Here is an 18,365-nt window from a genome sequence, read left to right as displayed (position 1 = left end):
CTACATTCTGTAGGTTTTAAAGATAGTTAGGAAAAATAAATAAATTAAAAGTAATATACCTAAAAATGCATTTTCATATGTGAACAAAACTCTTTTAATATCAGTAGTATCTCCTATTATTTGGCTGATTGTTTCTCTGGTATTTTTTTGTTGTTGTGGCTACTTGCTTTTGTGCTCCAGCACTCAGAAAAAGCCTTTTCCTCCTTTAATAGTCCAGAAATTGAAGTTTAATGGGAAAGAATATTCTGTTTTCACCTCTCCAATTAGAATGTCAATCCACGTTCTCGAGTTTCCACATAATAAAGACTTTTATTTATATAAAAGCAATAAGATGCAGAACAACTTTACAACTCCTACAAAAGTGAAGTATAAGCAAAAACATCAATTATGACTTGTACTCATAACTTTACAAAAGCATTTATCAGTCACACTGACTGCATAACTGCAGTTATAACAATCTCTTGCAAATATAAGAAGCCTACTACATAATTGTAATATTTTACTTTGCCATCAGCATAAATCCATGTGACTCATAACCTTTTTCTAAAGGTATCTTATAAAGCAACACTAGACTACAGATACCAACAGAAAAGACAGATTTGTTAAAAATATTATCAACATATTTCAAAACTAATAGAAGACATATTATTTACTGTGTTATTCCACGGCTCTTGCTGCTGTAACTATATTGCCATTTAAAAATTGAAAAGTTTTTAAACCTTAACAGTTGATTTACTGTATTGGATTGTGCTGTACTGGCTGCATTTGTAGAATCCAAACTACTGAGCCATCTGTACCACAACTGCTTTCCAGGCTTTATCCTTGTCAAATTCCTTTAATGTATTATTGGAAACCTAAAAGAAAACACATTTCAGACAAATGGAAACATGAAAAAATGCTTTGGTTAAAAACCTGGAGTTCAAGTAAATAAATATCTGAGAGAAGCTAGGAGAATGAAAATGTGAATAGTTACAGCCAGAGCTATTAAAATGTTCTATACACTGTAAATTGTATGGTTTTGTATATAGTAGAGTTTACATTTAGTGTATAAAATATAATAGTGTAAACTATATAGTACTTGAGACATTTGGGTCAAAAAAGCTTGGCCTAATTCCTATTTTAAACACATGACTTTGAACATTTTTTCAAGATTTTTCCTAATACGTGACTGAACCCTGAATCTCTAATCCCAAAGACAGAAGCAGCCCCCTGTGGTGCAAATGAAGCAAGATTTATCTACATATATGCAAGTAAACCAAGGCTTGCCTAAGAATATGGACTTTTGAGAAGCCAAAGGGACATAAAACTTCTCATGTAACATTACCCATGTGTTTAGATATTAAAAGCTAAGCAAAAAGGTGTAGCTTTTGTGTAAAAAGTGCTCCTTTTAGCATTTAACTGGCACCCAATTTCTGAGTGACTCACAAACTAGGAATAATTTTATACATAATGCCCAGAGGAGATCTGTTTAGCGATGACATGACTATGCTCCAAAATGTGACTTGAAGCAGTGGAAGTGCTGCTATGCTTCATCTTTTATGGAGAATGAAACTTTCAGGACACAGATCCAGAAAATAAGCAACCTACACCAAATGCCCTCAGCAGCTTGAGGGGACATAAATCCACAGCTTCCACTTTCCATTACCAACTGTACACCAACTTGACTGATTTCAGTTCCTGTTTCCAGTGCTTTTTATCCAGTGCTGTTTCAGTGAAGATGCTCTTCCTAGAGCAGGGACTGAATCTAGCACTCTCTTTCTAGCACTAACCCATGCAGTACGTGTGAGTTACTCTCTCAGAGTCTTTAAGGACACAGTGCTTGGCTATGCACAGCAGAGGTGAGGAAAGCCTAAGGGCTACAGTGTTGTGGTAGGAGATGAATGTAGTTAATGTACATAGGCTGAAGAAAGCTGGGATCTTCCAATCCCTGAAATAGGGCTCAAGTTCTGAATGATTATATGGAGAGTGGTAACAGTACCACCACGCTCTAAAAAAACAATGTGCCAAATCTGTATCTGAAAGAATGGCTGGAACATGTGCATGCAGGCAAGAAATGGAGGGATATCTCACTTCTGATCTGTATCACCAGCTTTAGTAGTGTAGTTAAGACATGGAGACACCTGGAATTCCAGGCATGCTGCTGGGCTCACTGCTTCATACTGTCCAGCACAGGTAGCCACTCACTGATCTTAACCATTGTCGTTCCTATGCTCCACATTCTTAACTTTCCCATTCAAAGTTTAGGGAATTTAAGTGAACTAACTTGGCTTAGTAAAGTCACTGCCTTACAGAAGGTCTTGAAAAAGTACAACTACATGAAGTATCCTCATTCCATAGCCCATAACTTCTGCTTGCACTGGAAGAGTTAAATCCATTTCTTTCTCAACAGATGCCTCTGTCCTCATGAGAACAGTCATGCGAGGCCCATTATCTTTTCTGTGACTTCATTCTGACATATAAATAGTGATTATGTATCTGCATCCTGTGGAGCAGGACTAACATTTTATTTGAGTACAATGATGTATCACGTCTGTAATTGTAATTGGGAGCCCACACTACAAATAAGAAAAAAAGGGAGAGTTAACCTTACAACCGTTTTTCTCATAACAGGATTTGTCACAGATTGACAACTTGTCACAGTTATCATCTAACCAGCAAAATATTATCTCTTCATTACAAAATTCACGGTTTCACAGAGCAGCTTTTAATTGGGATCTGAATTAAGTACCACAAAAGATTAGCAGAAAAAATCTTTTAAAATACATATTTTCAAATTTTATGAGTATAAATACATACCTCTGTTGTTCTGTATTCCTGCTTTTTAACCTGTGCTGCTGTCCATGATGAATCTTGTAGTTTCATTTTTGTCTTGTAATTTACACACTGTATTACAGTTCCAATAGTAAGACATGCCTGAATTAGCAGCATCAACATCAGAAGCAACAGAAGTACATCATAAGATTGCTGAAAATAGACATATGTTGTTAACTACTTGAATAAAATATTTTATAATGTTCCCACCTCCATAACCTTTAAGATTCATATCTAGATTTTTTAACTCAAATTATATTTAGCTTATTTCAGCATGAAATTTCAATTAAAATTTTACTGTCTAAGTTTGCTGAAAGTAGATGGGATTGATAATGTTTAAGAAAATGTTAAGTTGCAAATGTGTCTAGAAATAAAAGAGAACTTAGGAAACTATCCACTAAAACACAGCTCCTCACTGGTGGTTCCGACCTAAGCGATGTCACAGCTATGTCTGGGCCTCAACCTGTGCCTTGCTGGCTCTGACCTTGCCCTGTTGACCTGAATTCCTAGATGACCTTGGATCTGCCTCACTACTGTGGACTTGTCTGGCAACCACTGAACCATTGGTTGAACCTGGTTACCATGGCTGGACAAGTCTTGCTTTTCTCTTTCTCTGGGTACTGCAGGACTGCACTCCTTGCCAATGATGTTACTGTCCTTTGTCACCTCTTGCTCCATTGTTCACCCTCCTGTGCAGAGCAGCCCACTCTTGCTGTATCCAGACACAATGCAGACTAAGAATGTAAGAAGTGCTCTGCAGGGTCACAACAACTGCCTAAATAGTGCAGTTGTCTGTCTCCAACATGTGTGACAGGAAAAGCTACTTAGAGTAGGTAAGCTGTGGTCACTCCCTCAGGTCCAACAATACCCTATGCTCCTCCAGTATCAGAACAGGATCACAATACTCAAAAGTTGGCTTTCCAGTCCCCGAGTTATCAAATTAATAAATATTTTCACGTTTTTCTTCTAAAAATACAAGACTACTTAATGAGTAGTGGATACTAAGAGTAGAGACTCTTATTGACACTGGTCTAATGCCCATAAATGGTTCTTTGAACATCAGCAGGGATCACTAAACACTTTGCCAGTACAGTCCTAGAAAGCTCTTCAGGAATGCAAGGGAACACTTCATATTGAAATGCTTTGAATTTGTAAACTTTTTTCTTCTCTGTCCCAATCCAGGCTTTGAATGAATCCAGATGTAAGCTTACAATCCCAACTGTTGGTAAACATCCTAAGAAACAGAAAAATGTATTCTTCAAGTAAACCTAGAATCTTGAATTTAAATACTACACATTTATAAAAACCTCAAGGAGTCCAGCATATTGCATATTATTTTTACTGTGTCTTTAAAAAAACCCAGGATGTTATTCTAACCTATAATTCCAGGGTGCCAATGGATGTAACATACTTAAGTTAAATATCATAAGTTAAATAAGAGTTTTTGAATAATTTGTATAACATACTATTCGATCTTTATAATGCAGCACCTTGTCTTCATATACTCCCTAATTCATTCCTTGCTACGGTCTTGCTATTGCAATAGATTAAATTGCATAAAAACACATACTTTAACAGCAGGTGGATAATTTTTAAAGATGTCAACAACTTGCATGATACTGAAGGATAAGTATGCAGAAGCAGTGAACAACAATGGAGATGTAACACTGCTAATGGCAATCAGGACCTCAACCTAAAAAATAAGATAATAAATGTTAAATTAGAATTAAAAACACTGTTTTGTGAGTTGTATCTCCTTGAAGTAAGCATAACAGAAGCATGTAAAGGTGCATAAGATTACACATATGAGACAAATATTAAGAGCTATCCACATTTTGTGGAAATACAGAAGCAAGCTTTGAATACATTAAGTTTCTAGCCAAAATACTGTTATTTTGTAACTCATTTTTCATTTAATACAGATGGTGATGTTTTTGTTCTATTTAAAAAGTGCCTTTCACATGCACATAAAGGAAGTAATATCAGTATTGGTAGGAAGAGAGCCAGTATAGAGGCATCATATATTCTTCAATTTATATGAAATAATGAGAATTAGCAGCAGATATTGCAGACTTACAACCTATAAAAAACTTATGCAATTAAATTGGAGTGCCTTCAGGCAAATTTATTGCCATACAGCAGCAGCCTAGTTTCATTCAAATATCAACCCTACAGGATTATATTCTAACTTCAGTTGTGGTCAGGCATCATTACTCACTTAAATATATTTGCATGACTACTACTTAGAACATATGTTTTATGGAGCCTTAACTACACATCTGGGACATTCAAGGAATAAATGAACTCCATTGAATGTTCTTAGTCCTTGATGCTAGTCATGAAGATGAGGAGTTTGTTTAAAATAAGTTCTAGGTCCAGTGCAGTCTGCACACCTAATCTTCTTTCAGAACCCACAGTTCATAATGAAAGGAGAGGGAACAGAGAGAACCTCAGTTCAGGAGCCTGAAAGCACTTCTGGGTATACAATACCATGTCATTTTTCTATAGAAAAATGTCATTTTCTATAGAAGGAAACAGTACAAAAAAAACCTCAAACCACAAACTTTTGAATTCTTTTCTAGAATTGGTGGAATTAAGCCTCCAAAGGACCTACCAGAGTTCTTTTCAGGGATATCAGCTAACACTTGTGCTACATAGTGCTCTCACATTTTGTAGAAGCAGCTAAAAACAAGTGAGCAAACTTGAGTAGTGTCCACTATCACAGGTAGGCTTTCTTAGCATTGTTACACTCTAATGACAAAATCTAAGAATTTTACAAACTTACCAGACATTTACTTGGATATTCAGCAGCTACATGACTTGCAATAGCACTTGGAAAGCACTAAACAAAAAATTGTAACAAATTAAGTATTTACCTACTTGAAAATTACAAAAATTGCAACTGAGTTACAGTAATTCCCACTAGTCACAGCTTTTTTTGGGGGGGGGGAATTCTGAATGCTGAAAAGTTTGTTTATAATCTTTCCACTTCATGATGAGGAATTTTACAGATTCATTAACCATATATAAACATAATGGTCATTGTCTTCTTTCTCAGTCAGTTCATTCATGGCAAGCAGAGTGGCACAGCATCTTTTATGAATCCACTGCTCCTGGGTACAGGCTGTTATTAGTGATAAATGTTACCAATCATAGATTCAGGCTTTCAAAACAGTTAAGGCTGAAAAGTTAAACAGGATGTTCTAAGGATTCTACCATGCTGAAACTAAACTGAACTTCTTATTTTGCAGCCTTAAATATTCTAAAACCTATGACTTTTTTGACAAAACACTTCATTTCTAATACCCTTGTTTTATTACACATTTCCATTTTACTTAATTGAGGATTGAAAATGCATCAGAACATTTTAATAGAATCAAAGTATTGTAAATCAAAATAGAACAAGAATATTGCATAAATATATTAAGTATGTTGAAGTGCTAATTCATTTGCTAAGCAGCAATTGCCAATTAGTATTAGAGCCAAATAAATATTCCAGTAGGGAGAGGAAAAATGAAAAAGAATTAAAGACATTGTTTTAAAACAGTATCTTCCATTTGCACTACTTACAGCAACTAAGATCCAAAAGAATGTTACTGAGAGATATGGACCTGAGACTAGAACATCCATGTTCAAAGCAATTATTCCACCAAATACTGATGAAATTCCAATAATCACCTCAATTACCTAAAACAAAGAAAAGCACACAAATTATTAACAGTGTATTTGAATGCGAAATTTCCTATTCGCATACAGAAAGGAACTCATTGGAAAGAATAAAATGCATTTATGCTACTAGCTATGAAGACAGTTGATGTTTTTGACATCTAAAATATGGCAAAACTTGAGCTGGCTTAAGTGAAAACAAGATCAGCTTCATTATACATATTTATGCTTTCATTTATTAGCTTCACAGAACAACAGTTCAGTTTACACTATTTATCCTAAAGTCATTAAGTAGTCTCCTTCCTATTATAAATGGTAGTTACTTACCTGCAATATTCTAAAAGGAAACATTTTAAGACATATCTCTAATTTCTGTCTTTATTCTTTCAGCTCTTACCTACACTGATCTCTTTCTGACTTTAAAGAACTTTCACACTTAGAAAGATGAAATAACAAAATGATTTAACGAAAGAAAGCAACACTTTTCTTACTGAGTATGACTTCAGAACTCGAGCAGGAAAGCTGACGTTGCTCAAAACAATGCCACTGTCATATGCAGTATTCTAGAGGGGAATAAAAAAATCATGATCGAAAATATACAAAGCAATACATTTCTTTCTAATATCTTGTACAACCTGCTACAGATCCTAACAGTGGTATGCAACATCTGGTTGGTCCATAAGAGGTAACAGTGACACATCACGGTGTTTCCCAGTGTTAGACCACATCAATTACATTAGAAACAAATTAAGTAGTCCCAGATTAGTCACCGTTCAACAATGAAATATCATCATCTTGTCTCCCTTTTCCACCTTCAAAAACACACTTTCTTTCTGAGCCTTCAGATTTTACAGATGTGGATAACAGTAACCGAAGGAGGACAGGACACTACACAACCTTATCAATCAATATTTCCACTGGAATACAAAATGGCATAGCATGTTTGCTTGAGTATTACCTAAAAGAAGTACTGTTGTAGAAAAATGAGGGCAGGATTTGGGAGAGCACTTGTGACTATAGCCCCAAATTCTGAAGCCAAGATTCATTGTCCAGATACCACTAAACTGGCATATGCCACAAATACTTTCTCTGCATCAGGCTTCAAAATGGCATTGTTTGCATACGTACAAGTCACATACTCCAGTGTTTCACATATCATTAAGTTTTGTTTTACAAAACAGAAATAAAGCATTTGCCATGGCTGTTCATAAGATATTCAAAAAACCCTGTGCTGTATAATTTGCAACAGGGCATTTTACAGAGGGCTCACTGCACTCCTAAAAGATAGAAGAGACAATTACTGTTTAGTATGGTACTTTTATTTATTGTTCAAATCTAGTTTTAGCATGCAAAGTTATACACTGCAGTTGCCAGTAAATTAACAATGTATGTAATAGAGGAAAAATGGAATATTTTTTAACACACACACAAACTTTAAGGGTACCTACTTTCTTTCTTGTACAGCAGTCTTCAGTAGACCTAGCTGAAATGATCACAGTAGTTGCCATGAAGATTTCCAGCAGAATAAGTAGAATCAAGTTGAAATTTATCTGTCAGTAAAATCCCAGACATAAGTGAGTTACATGTTCCATATTAAAAATAAGGAGGGGGCTGAGTCTAGCAGGATCCAGCAGGCTCTCTATTTTCTGTGACATCTAGACATATCTATTGATTAGATACTTTGTTAATCATTTTCTTGGCTCTTGAGAGAACAACATTTAGCTGCCTACATAATACACAGAATGTTTAACCTAAGAAAGAAACGCTTACTTCATTTATGGAAATATTATGCCTGAATATTAACTGTCTTTCAGAAGAGCAGTTGATGACAAGGTAATGATTGCTGGGTACTTCTGCATTTTGCAGGACCTTCCATTTGAAACCAGAACACTGCAGCAAATGATGGAATATTCTTAGGGGAAGGAGGGCCACAGGCTCCCAATCCCTATGTTGCAATCCCAAATCGTGCAAAACCATACTGGATTATGAACTAAAACACAGTCCAAAGAACTGGGCCAAGGATTCTAATTATATGTCCTGCTTAGTGTTAGCAGAGCATCGATGAACACTCTTCATGGTTTCATAACTCTTGCAGGTCTAACAGTCCACATTATTGTGCAAAAACATGGATACTGCCATCACTCATATTCAAGAGACAAAAAAGTGAATGCAATACTTAACATTCATCTTCTGTTCCTTATTATTCTCATGAAAAGAGGTAGATCCCTACTCTACATGGACTGAATAATTCCCTAGAGGCACACAAGTTAGGCAGAATGGATCTCCCTTTCTTGTGTTCAAAAGCATCATATTTTTCCATTGACAGCCCAAGAAAACATTTGGTAGTTCAGTCAGGCCACTGGGGCAAAGTAGCAGAAGTTTAGGGAGAACTGCCTTCATCCAGAACCTATGCAATTAAAGCAAACCATTGTTCAATGACTTAGAACAGAATTATATTGTTCCCTCATGCCAGACCTTCTTTGTAAATGATCAGATCTGTTTTTCTCTGACATGTATCTTACAGCACATGTTTTTTGAAAAAGATAGTAAGTGGCAGATTTGAGAGGTTTTTTTGGGCACTGAAATTCACCCTTTCTCAGGAAATCTGAATTGGAACTATGTGCCTTGCTGTACACAACAGACTGTACAGTTGTACTAAAACCACAAACAGCAATAAATGCCATAGTGGTAAACTCCTAGAGAAAGTGCTACAAGGAAGAATATAGGCATTATTTGGCAAAAGAAGAGGTGTCAAATGTGTGGCCCACAGAACAATTTAATCCAGACTATAAATTCCCACAATTTAGATGTGTTTTGCACAGTGCTGGTACTGATGCAAGCTCGCAAGGCCACACATGACACTTGGCAGTGCAGTGACAAGTAGATATACAGGTTTGAGTCAGGAAGCACTGTAACTACATTGATGGACTATCTCACTTAGTCCTAGGTATAAGAAGTAAATAACAGAAACTGAAAAAGTAACAATAAATAAATTAGATTTTTATCCTTCTAGTATTTTTGTTTGATACATGTCTAGAATATCAGCTAGATTCTTCCACTCATAAAAGCAGTTCAATACCCCTAGACCAAGGTAAAAATATCTCATCCCCAATTTCAGAGTTTACTTAGTTTTCTTGCATCTATTTCTTAAAAAGAAGTACAGCTAAAGCTACAAGTAAGTACCTTTTTATACCATCTATAACAATGGAGAGATTCAATGTTAGATTTCTAAAATCTAAAGAAAATTCCCTCCATAACTACCACTGTCCATAAAATCTATCACCAGATGCAGAGAACCAAACTAGCTGTGTCCTTAATCCTCTTCTGTGACTAAGGAACATGCAAGTGCAACCGAGTAGAAAGTACTACATTAGCACAACCTTAATGCAATTTGCTCTGAACCTGCACCAGGTATTAAAAACAGAACAGAGTGACAGCTTGGATCTTTTACACATTCCATCCTTTATGCTGATAGCAAACTAACTACAGAACTGCACCCTCCCAGAGTGGCATCACAAAGTCACAGGGGCATGGCTTGTATCCTGCATTCCATTTATCTATCTAAAGTTATTTTGTGGAGATATATATCAATATGGGTAACATTAATGAGGAATTACCCAGGTCCTTTATAAAGGAGAGAGGGTGTTAAATGTGAATTGACTAGGATAAACTTATCCTTTTTATGAGTCTTACTGCTTTTAAACTACTGGCAGCTATTCAAAGATCTGGTATTACTTTCTTGCACAGTTTCCCATGGGAAGGGAAAATACATATGATTATAAAAGAACAGTTAAAGAGATGGTATTCTACATCTTCTTTGTACCACATGGGTAACAGAAAACAGCTGGCAGGGAAATGCCAAACAGTGAGCCTGTTTCACTGAAAGAGTATCTTTCAAAGAGGAAAGCAAGTCAGCACCATGAATTACTCTTAAGACAGAAAAGTTTAAAAAAAGCTTCAGAGCCAGCTTTGCATAAAGTTATTCTGACTTACTTTCTTCAGTAATCTACGACATAGTATGGACAAGCAATAGGCAAGCAAAAAGAATTAAAATCATATAACCAAGGATGTCTTATGAATATTATTGCAGGTAACTGACACTGGGCAAAGAGAAATGTAAAGTTTCTGCTAGATGATGTCTCCTCACAGACCAAGTAATTACATGTGATCTCTAGCCACCTCACACCCCCTCACCTTTTTTTTAACAAAGATAAATATAGTACAATTAGTAATTGTTTTAGTAACTTACATTTATAGCTGATGGATTGAGGACAAGTTTGCATCCAAACCAAATTAAACACGTTGTTGTAACAGCAAAGGTAGAGACAAACAGAATCTGAAAATTTGGTATCTGAAAAAAAGTTTCAGAATAGGTTTCTCTCTCATTTTAACCACAGAGGGGTTAATTGACAATAAAATCTCATACTTACCACATTAATTTTATTCCTTGCTATAGCAAAGCTCACAACTGCTGAAGGAATACACTGGGAAAATTAAAAGAGAAGACTAGTGGGATACTCTGTGCAAAGAATCTTATATATATTTCTATAGATTTATTTTATGTGTTTGAATTCATATTTCAGTTAGACAAATAGATCAGAAACTCTGAAGAAAACATGTCACTCTTGTCTGAGCTCACTAATTACAATCAGCGTCTGATGATTACAGGAGGTTTAAATATACCTTCCATATCTCTCAATTTTGACTAACTACCCAGCACAATATGATGAATAAAAGAAACAAAGAAAGTCTTTTCTGAGGCATTTCATGCCTTTGTTAGTTTAAATTAACTCTAGAAGGCCTGGGATCCTTGAGCAGGAAAAAAAACAGTGCTACTCCCAAAGTGGGCCTGCACACTTTTAAACAGACATCATCATGGTTGAGTAAGCTATAATTTGCCCAGTCTCAACACAGTTCTGAAGAACTTTGTGAAAATCTGTTGAGTCAAGTTACACTTTAAGAATTGTGCCTGGAATCTCCACTGTGTTCAGTAGGAACTATGTTTTCATACTTGAGGGCAAAGCTAAATGGAAAAATCATGCATAAGTAAAAGTTTCACAAAGTAATTTCTCTATCCCTTAGCTGTTCCTCACCATAATAGATATGGTTCCATTACAGATCCAACTCTATTTTACACAAATACATACTAAAATTATTCAAAATGTTTCCATGTCAAATAATGAACGTGCAAAAAATGCCACATTTTCAATTTTCCCACCACATCTGAACACTGAGGGCTTGACAATGGAACACTATAACAAGATTAATATTGACACATAAAATTCTTCGAAGCACTTCTTTAATACCTAAATGACCTTTACTTAACAGAATTAAAACATCCTTTTTTGTCCTGGATACCTAAGAGTCTCTAGAACACTACAGGACTCTACTACTACTACTACTATTCAACATGGTTTAAAAAAGTCTAGAGAGCAATTCAGCTTCATGCTAAACTAGACACTTTGTGGCCAGTCGGCTCTACAGCTCTCTAAGCTCTTCCAACTGCACTGACTCCATTACCTGCAGTAAGAGCTCTAACACCTTCCTGATGTACAGACACCCAAATATACACACCTTCACCCACAGCAAGCCTTTCAAACCCAACATGATAATCGTCTGCATCTACCAGATCTTTGGAAATTTTCAATAAATACAAAGCTCAAAGAGACAGGATTTGAGGCAGAAAAAGAGACTTCTCAGTAACTAACACTGTTGTTGCAGAGAATAACATCCTTGTGAGTATATTAACTTCAAAAACTGCTTCAATGGTATTTTAACACCTGTAGTGGAAACCTAAGTGACAGCTCATTCACAGAGCAACTTTAGTCTGCTTCAGTACTCGGATACTATAGCAAAATAAAATGAAAAATTAATACTTTGAAATACAATCTGAAATACATTCTGATAGCATTTAGCCAGGAAATTCCCCAAATACATAGCAATGCAAATTTTCTTAAAATCAAGCACAGAAACACTGTTCAAACAGAGTAATATTATATGCCAGTGGTGAGCTGATTAACAAAAAATGGTAGCAAAAACCAGTTGCCTTTATGACAACTGTTACTCTTTTAACCATGGGATGAAAATCCATTTAATGAACAGTTAAACAGAACTAAATCTTCCAAGAAGAAAGTTAGTAGTAAAAAAAGACAGACAAAATAAAAGACATAAACCCACAAACATTATATACTATTGAGTCTGCTGTCAAAGTCACAGCAAATAATTAAGAATGCTTACTGAACCTGCTGCACAACGTAAATAATCCATTTCAGATGGAAAAATATTTCCCAGATATAGTGAAAATCCAGAAGTAATAAGGAGGCAAGTCTGCAAAGCAACAAATAAGATAGGTTTATACGAATAAAACCTTTTAAAAAAGCAACTAGTCAGAAACCAGTAATCCCTTTCAAATTAAGCTACTGATGGACATTTAATAATGCAGGTTTTGAGTGAATAAACTTGAAGAAAAGCACCAAAACATGCTGAGTTCTGAAGAAGATGTTTTCCTGCTTACCAAGACCTAATACTGAACAATATAATCATGTTAGAATCAAGCATTTTGCCCTGACTTGGCAAATACCTCAAAAAACTACTCAAAAGGTAGTTCAGTGGTAAAAATGCACTGTTCAGTGGTAAAAATGTTTCAGAAACCTCAGATAAGTCTCTACTTTGCATTCTCTGCTTGACTCCACCAACATTCATTATGCATATGGGCAGCTGCACAATTGCCAACTAGAACACAACAACAAAAATAGTATTAGGATACATTAATGAAGATTCTTCCACCTATATTCCTGTACCCCTCCAAACTCTCTTCCTCCTTTCATTCAGCAGCACACCCATAAATGTTCAACTCCTCCTGTTCCCTTGATAACTCTTCTTTTTATTTCATAACTATGACAGTAACACACATTGCAATAAATGATCAATGTCTCCTACTAACATTTTTTTGTTTTCCCTGTCATTCCCCTGAGAAGGCATTTCTTTGAAGGGGCAGGAGAAGATAAGAGACAGAATGGCTCTTTTGTTTTATTTGGGCATTTTTTCATGGTAGAAAATTATTGGAGGATCTTTAAAAAGTCCTTGTCAAATAATGACAGAAAATAAGGAAAGTGTATGCATGTGTATAAACACACACACAGAATTCTGGCAGACAGGAAGGGCAATATTTATAAACCACAAGCTGAAATTGTGCTTGAAGCTCATCGAATTGTTCCTGCACAAATCCAGCCCATACTGTCAGCCACTTTGATGTCACTCTACACTTTGCAACTGCTTCCTGAAGTAGACTGTCCTGTTCACTATGACTTATGTTGCTCAGTGTACAGACTTTCTTTTCTGGACACTGTCCCTCAGAAGAGTTGATAGAGATTAACCACTATAATACTTGGGAGAAAAATCTAATTGGAATTGATTGGATTAGTTATTAATAAAATTGCATTTTCATTTATCCATAAAATTCATTCTTCTTGATAATATGACTTCAGGAAATGATCATTAAATGTTAGCATCTCCAGTCATTTTCAATAACTCAGTAAAAAAAAATAATCTAATTACAGACAGTTGTCCTTTTGGACAATTAAGTTTGAGAAAATGTCATGCAAAGAAAGCCAGTGCTTCTTTTGCTCTCTTTTCATGTGACAGTACATCTGAAAGGAAATCCAAGCTTTGCAGATTGGCAGAAAGGAAAAAAAGTTCAGCTGTTTCCACAAAAATAAGGCAGTACTTTTATTCACTGTGCAAAAACAAGCAGTTACCATATTAAAAGTGAGACACTCTTCACTCTTAATAAAAATTACGCTTCAAAACACACAAGCTGACAGAAAAAGATCAAATTCTAATTGCTATAATGAAGTTTAATTAACTTGGCTCGGAACATGGAGAAGCATATGAGGTACATGCAAGATGAGTGTCCTGTGATTCCAGCAGTGACACAAAAATTCAAATCACTGTGACATTAATGTAAGAAACAAAGTATATACCTCACTACACAACTATTACACCAAATAATTACGTGGCTATTGAACCCTGAAACATGAATGTGGCAATTAAGTACCACATATATTTTTAATGCCAAAATGCTATCATGCAGCCACAGTACATTTAATAGTTAAAAATATGTTAAAAGAATGCATATGGTCAGCATACTTTATATACTCTACCAAAAGGCACTGTTTATACAGACACATGGGTCTATATTTACCACTACCACACTTATTTTCTGCTTATGCTGTATGATTAATATTAAAGATAAAAATAAGCCTTCATATAGCATCCCTGATTACTGAAAAAATATCCAAAGAATACCAGTAGTCAATGAATTACTACATTCCAAATTTGCTAAATATATTTTTTTCTTTACAAAAATCTACATTCAGTACTATCATTGATGAAATTCTGAGTCCCCAAATGATGTGAAACAGAAAGATACTGGGCTCTAAGACCTCAGCTACATTTTTAAATTTTCTGTTATTTAAAGTACTTACTCCCATCAGCAAAGAAAATATCCATGTTCTGTAACTAAAGCAAGGATGCAGCCTTTTGGACAGCTGAAGGTCACTGGATTTGATATCTGGTATATAATTTCCATTCTCTTGTTTTCCCCGCTCCAAAGTTGGCATCCTGTCATAGCTAAATTCTTCTCTGTAACCTTCTTCCCTGGTCATAACACTTCACAAAGGTAATTAAATAATAATCATGGAAATTATGAAGAAAGAGAAAAAATATATACTTTAGTTCCTTCACATACTCAGATCAGTGCTCAACTAAGTTTTTGTCTATTAATGATAAAATAAAGAAAAGCAATATTTAGCTATTAGCTGTATTTACACTTCAAAATATGCAAGCTTTCTAACAACTTACTTGCATGCAATAAGTAAATTACATCCTACAGCCAGAGTTCATAATAACACAGTATAAATAGCAATAAAATGAAAGTTTGTATACCTATGATACCTCAACAGACTTTTATTTCAAGACCTAAGAACCATTTTTAGAGATGTTTAGTTTGAGGCTACCTCTACAACCAATGCTTTTTTTTTTTTTTTTTTTAAACTCTGGGACAGAAAAGACAGTTAAAATTGTTTCAATATTAAGTTCCATTTGATTTTAACACCTTTTATCAGCTACCTAAAATGACAGACTTCCCTAAGAGTCCGATGAACACATATACTCACAATAACTCAGCTACAGCAAACTGTTTCTAATTTACCTAGTATCAATCATTTCTCTTGTTCACTCAGTCCTTTTTTGTTCACCTCACAGCTTGCCAATCTGTTCAAATACCTTGAGGAGTATATTATATTAGAATTAAGTTACTTCAGATTTTTCAACAGTTAAAAACCTTCATGCTTACCTTCCACTGAAAAGTTAACTGTCAGTTTAAAACAGCCTTGTGAACACAGCTGCCTGTACACTTTGTGATATTCTCACCGTTCAGTGAGTCATGCCGGCTTTGAAAAGTTCTCCCTTACACTTTGGCTTCCAACAACATCTATTCAGATATGGAACAAAAGCACAGCAAGAACTTCAGTTAAGCCAGGGAACAGGAAAATGCCTCCTGAATTTTAATTAACAGAACACACTAGAAAATGACTGTACTACATCTCATAGGGCTGCTTCCAAATCAGACCAACAAATTAAAAAAGTTTCAAGCGTCTTTTCTTATTTGAGTACTACCCCTTACTTAGTATCCTAAATAAAAGTTTCCTCACAGTTTACCAGTTTTAGCTATTACAACAGAAAGTGATCACAATATCCAACAACTTAGTTCTTGTTTCAAAAGAGCAAAAGATACTTACAATGCAGTATTCAGAAAAAAACACAGATAAAAATTCAAGTATTCAAGCATCCCAACAAGATAGGAGATTCAAAAGTTACAGGTTAGAAATCTATCAAGACCATTCTCTTCACTGTGTAACACTACTTCATCTTTTTCTGCTAACCCTACTCTTCTGGAGTGTTCAGATAAACTCTGCACGCTTCAATCGTGCTGTCATTCGTACTTACAGAACACCCAGCTGACTAAACAACATATTTTAAATCTAGCAGGCAGCAGTGACATGCAATGGCCAGGGTACATTGGATCCAGTCCTCCTGCTTATTAGGCAATGAAAAGGAAAAAAAAAAAAAAAAGAGAATGTTTTTATCTTGAAGATGTTGGCACCTTGACAGCTACAGCAATGACAGGGTCTTTTGTCTAAACTTTAAACACTCTTGTAACCAAGACACAATTAAATCTTCAGTATTCTGAAGGGCATCACCTTTAAAGTATGCTAGAAAAACTTCTGAACAGTGCAACTTCTCAATTTGTACAGACTGTAGATTTTAATTTTCTCATAATGTCAGCCAATACTGAAAGAATTATTAAAACAACTGTAATATTCTAATAAACAGGGAAATTATTACACCATACACAGCAATAGACACAGCTGTAAACTCTGTTAGAAAAGGAGAGGGGAAAAAAAGACTATGTAGTCAAGCAAAACTGTTCTTCAGTAACTAAGCCCTTCTGTTCCTCTGTTCATGGAGCAAATACTATGCAACTATTTTCTGTAACTTTCCAAAGACTATGGTTTAATGGAAAATGGGTAGTGCTTACCTGACAAGCTTTATCAATGAATGCTAGGTACTGATTTATTCTAACACAAATTACCATAGACACAAAAGAGGATCATATTTTAACCCTTTTGACCAATTTAGGGAGAAGGTCTTTTTTTTTTTTTTTTTTTCACAAAATTGCTGAGACATTCAGGTATTTACTTGATCTAACCTCTTTGAATAAAAAGAATTTATAAAGTCCTCCACCACTGAACAGAGCAGAGTTCAAACCCTAGAACATTTTGTTCACCATTCCAAGTGTTTCAGCCAGTATTGTATCTGAAAGTTCCCTCTCTCAAGTGTGGCACTATAGTATTTTCTCTGGTTATGGTGAAATTCTTCCTGCCCCCTTTCCTGTGCACTTCTCAGTATTTTCCATTTCCTTTTTGCACAGAGGTTCACCACACAACTACTGTATTCTCTGCACTTGGCCTCAGCATCAATAAAAAACACTTGAACTTCACACTGCAGTTTCTATTCTAAATATTTTCAGGGGCCCTTATTTTAGGTTCCCTTTGTTTCATGTTTCTGATTCCATAAGAAGTCTCATTTCTGTGTATACACAACCACAAGGCAAGATCTGGTACCAGAGCCCAAGTCACAACTCAAAAGCTTATAATGCTAAATAAGGTACAAACATGCTGCACAAAGAGATTCCTCCTAATTCTAAAGAATGCATAGGAAACCTATACAAAGACTACAGGAAGTAGAACAATTACAAGAGAACATGACAGGCTTCTGAAAAGGATTTACAAATTAAGTGGTTTCCTACTAAGTTAGGCCAAAAGATCTCAAAGCATGACAATCAAATCAAATCAAATTGTGAGCAGCTGTGAAGAACTACTTACTTCCATCATAGAAATTATCACTGAACAAATTCAGCTGCCTGAAGTGGCTGTAGCAGGTACTTGGTCATTTGCCATAGGCTGTGCACCGCAAGCATCCTCCACAGTAACCACAAAAGATAAAAAAGAGATTGACAACCATAAGTGAAGTGTCATAGTCCTACTTTTGCTATCAGTAGTTAACAAAAAAGCATTCTGTCCTGGGCCAGTTTCTCTAGCACTGAACCCAGGCTCACACTCATGTTCCCAAATCAAAATGCGACCAGCACCTGAAGCTCAGGGGAAATTTATGTTTACTGTCCTGCCCAACTCTTCATTTTCTGAAGAGTTATTATTGCACTACATTTTTATTCTTTCACACAATATTTAATTACACTATTTTAGCTCATTGCCTGTATCCCTTGTTCAATATTTTCAGCTCTTTTAAAAGCAGCTCCTTAATGT

General features: G+C 35.5%; 1 protein-coding gene across 3 annotated transcripts; it reads right to left on the bottom strand.

Annotated features, from left to right (window-relative positions):
• Nucleotides 1-286: 286 nt before the first annotated feature.
• Nucleotides 287-16,561, bottom strand: MLC1 (modulator of VRAC current 1). 3 transcript variants are annotated; one of them, XM_051795613.1, is made up of 13 exons: nucleotides 16,486-16,560; nucleotides 15,833-15,970; nucleotides 14,964-15,147; nucleotides 12,715-12,804; nucleotides 10,908-10,961; nucleotides 10,727-10,828; nucleotides 7,926-8,027; nucleotides 6,969-7,040; nucleotides 6,382-6,498; nucleotides 5,597-5,653; nucleotides 4,382-4,504; nucleotides 2,797-2,964; nucleotides 287-854 (listed from the first exon to the last, which is right to left on the bottom strand). In XM_051795613.1, exons 3-13 carry the CDS (start codon nucleotides 15,141-15,143, stop codon nucleotides 780-782), a joined length of 1,140 nt encoding a protein of 379 aa, XP_051651573.1. In that variant the 5' UTR covers nucleotides 15,144-15,147; nucleotides 15,833-15,970; nucleotides 16,486-16,560; the 3' UTR covers nucleotides 287-779. The 3 variants fall into 3 exon arrangements, with proteins under 3 accessions (XP_051651573.1, XP_051651575.1, XP_051651576.1); XM_051795615.1 differs by lacking the exon at nucleotides 16,486-16,560 and adding an exon at nucleotides 16,278-16,402; XM_051795616.1 differs by lacking the exon at nucleotides 10,908-10,961 and having other exon boundaries at nucleotides 10,727-10,813; nucleotides 16,486-16,561.
• Nucleotides 16,562-18,365: the final 1,804 nt, after the last annotated feature.

This window comes from Manacus candei, unplaced genomic scaffold, assembly GCF_025592945.1.
Source record: "Manacus candei isolate 608988 ecotype Guabito, Panama unplaced genomic scaffold, ASM2559294v1 h1tg000043l, whole genome shotgun sequence".
NCBI lineage: Eukaryota > Metazoa > Chordata > Aves > Passeriformes > Pipridae > Manacus > Manacus candei.
This window is presented reverse-complemented; position numbering and strand designations above follow the sequence as displayed.

Coding starts and splice junctions, on each gene's coding strand:
- MLC1 (XM_051795613.1), bottom strand. CDS start 15,143: ATGACCAGGGAAGAAGGTTACAGAGAAGAATTTAGCTATGACAGGATG. Junction 6,499..6,968: donor GAGTTCTGAAGTCATACTCA/GTAAGAAAAGTG, acceptor TCTTTGTTTTAG/GTAATTGAGGTGATTATTGG. Junction 855..2,796: donor AGGAATACAGAACAACAGAG/GTATGTATTTAT, acceptor GTTTTCTTTTAG/GTTTCCAATAATACATTAAA.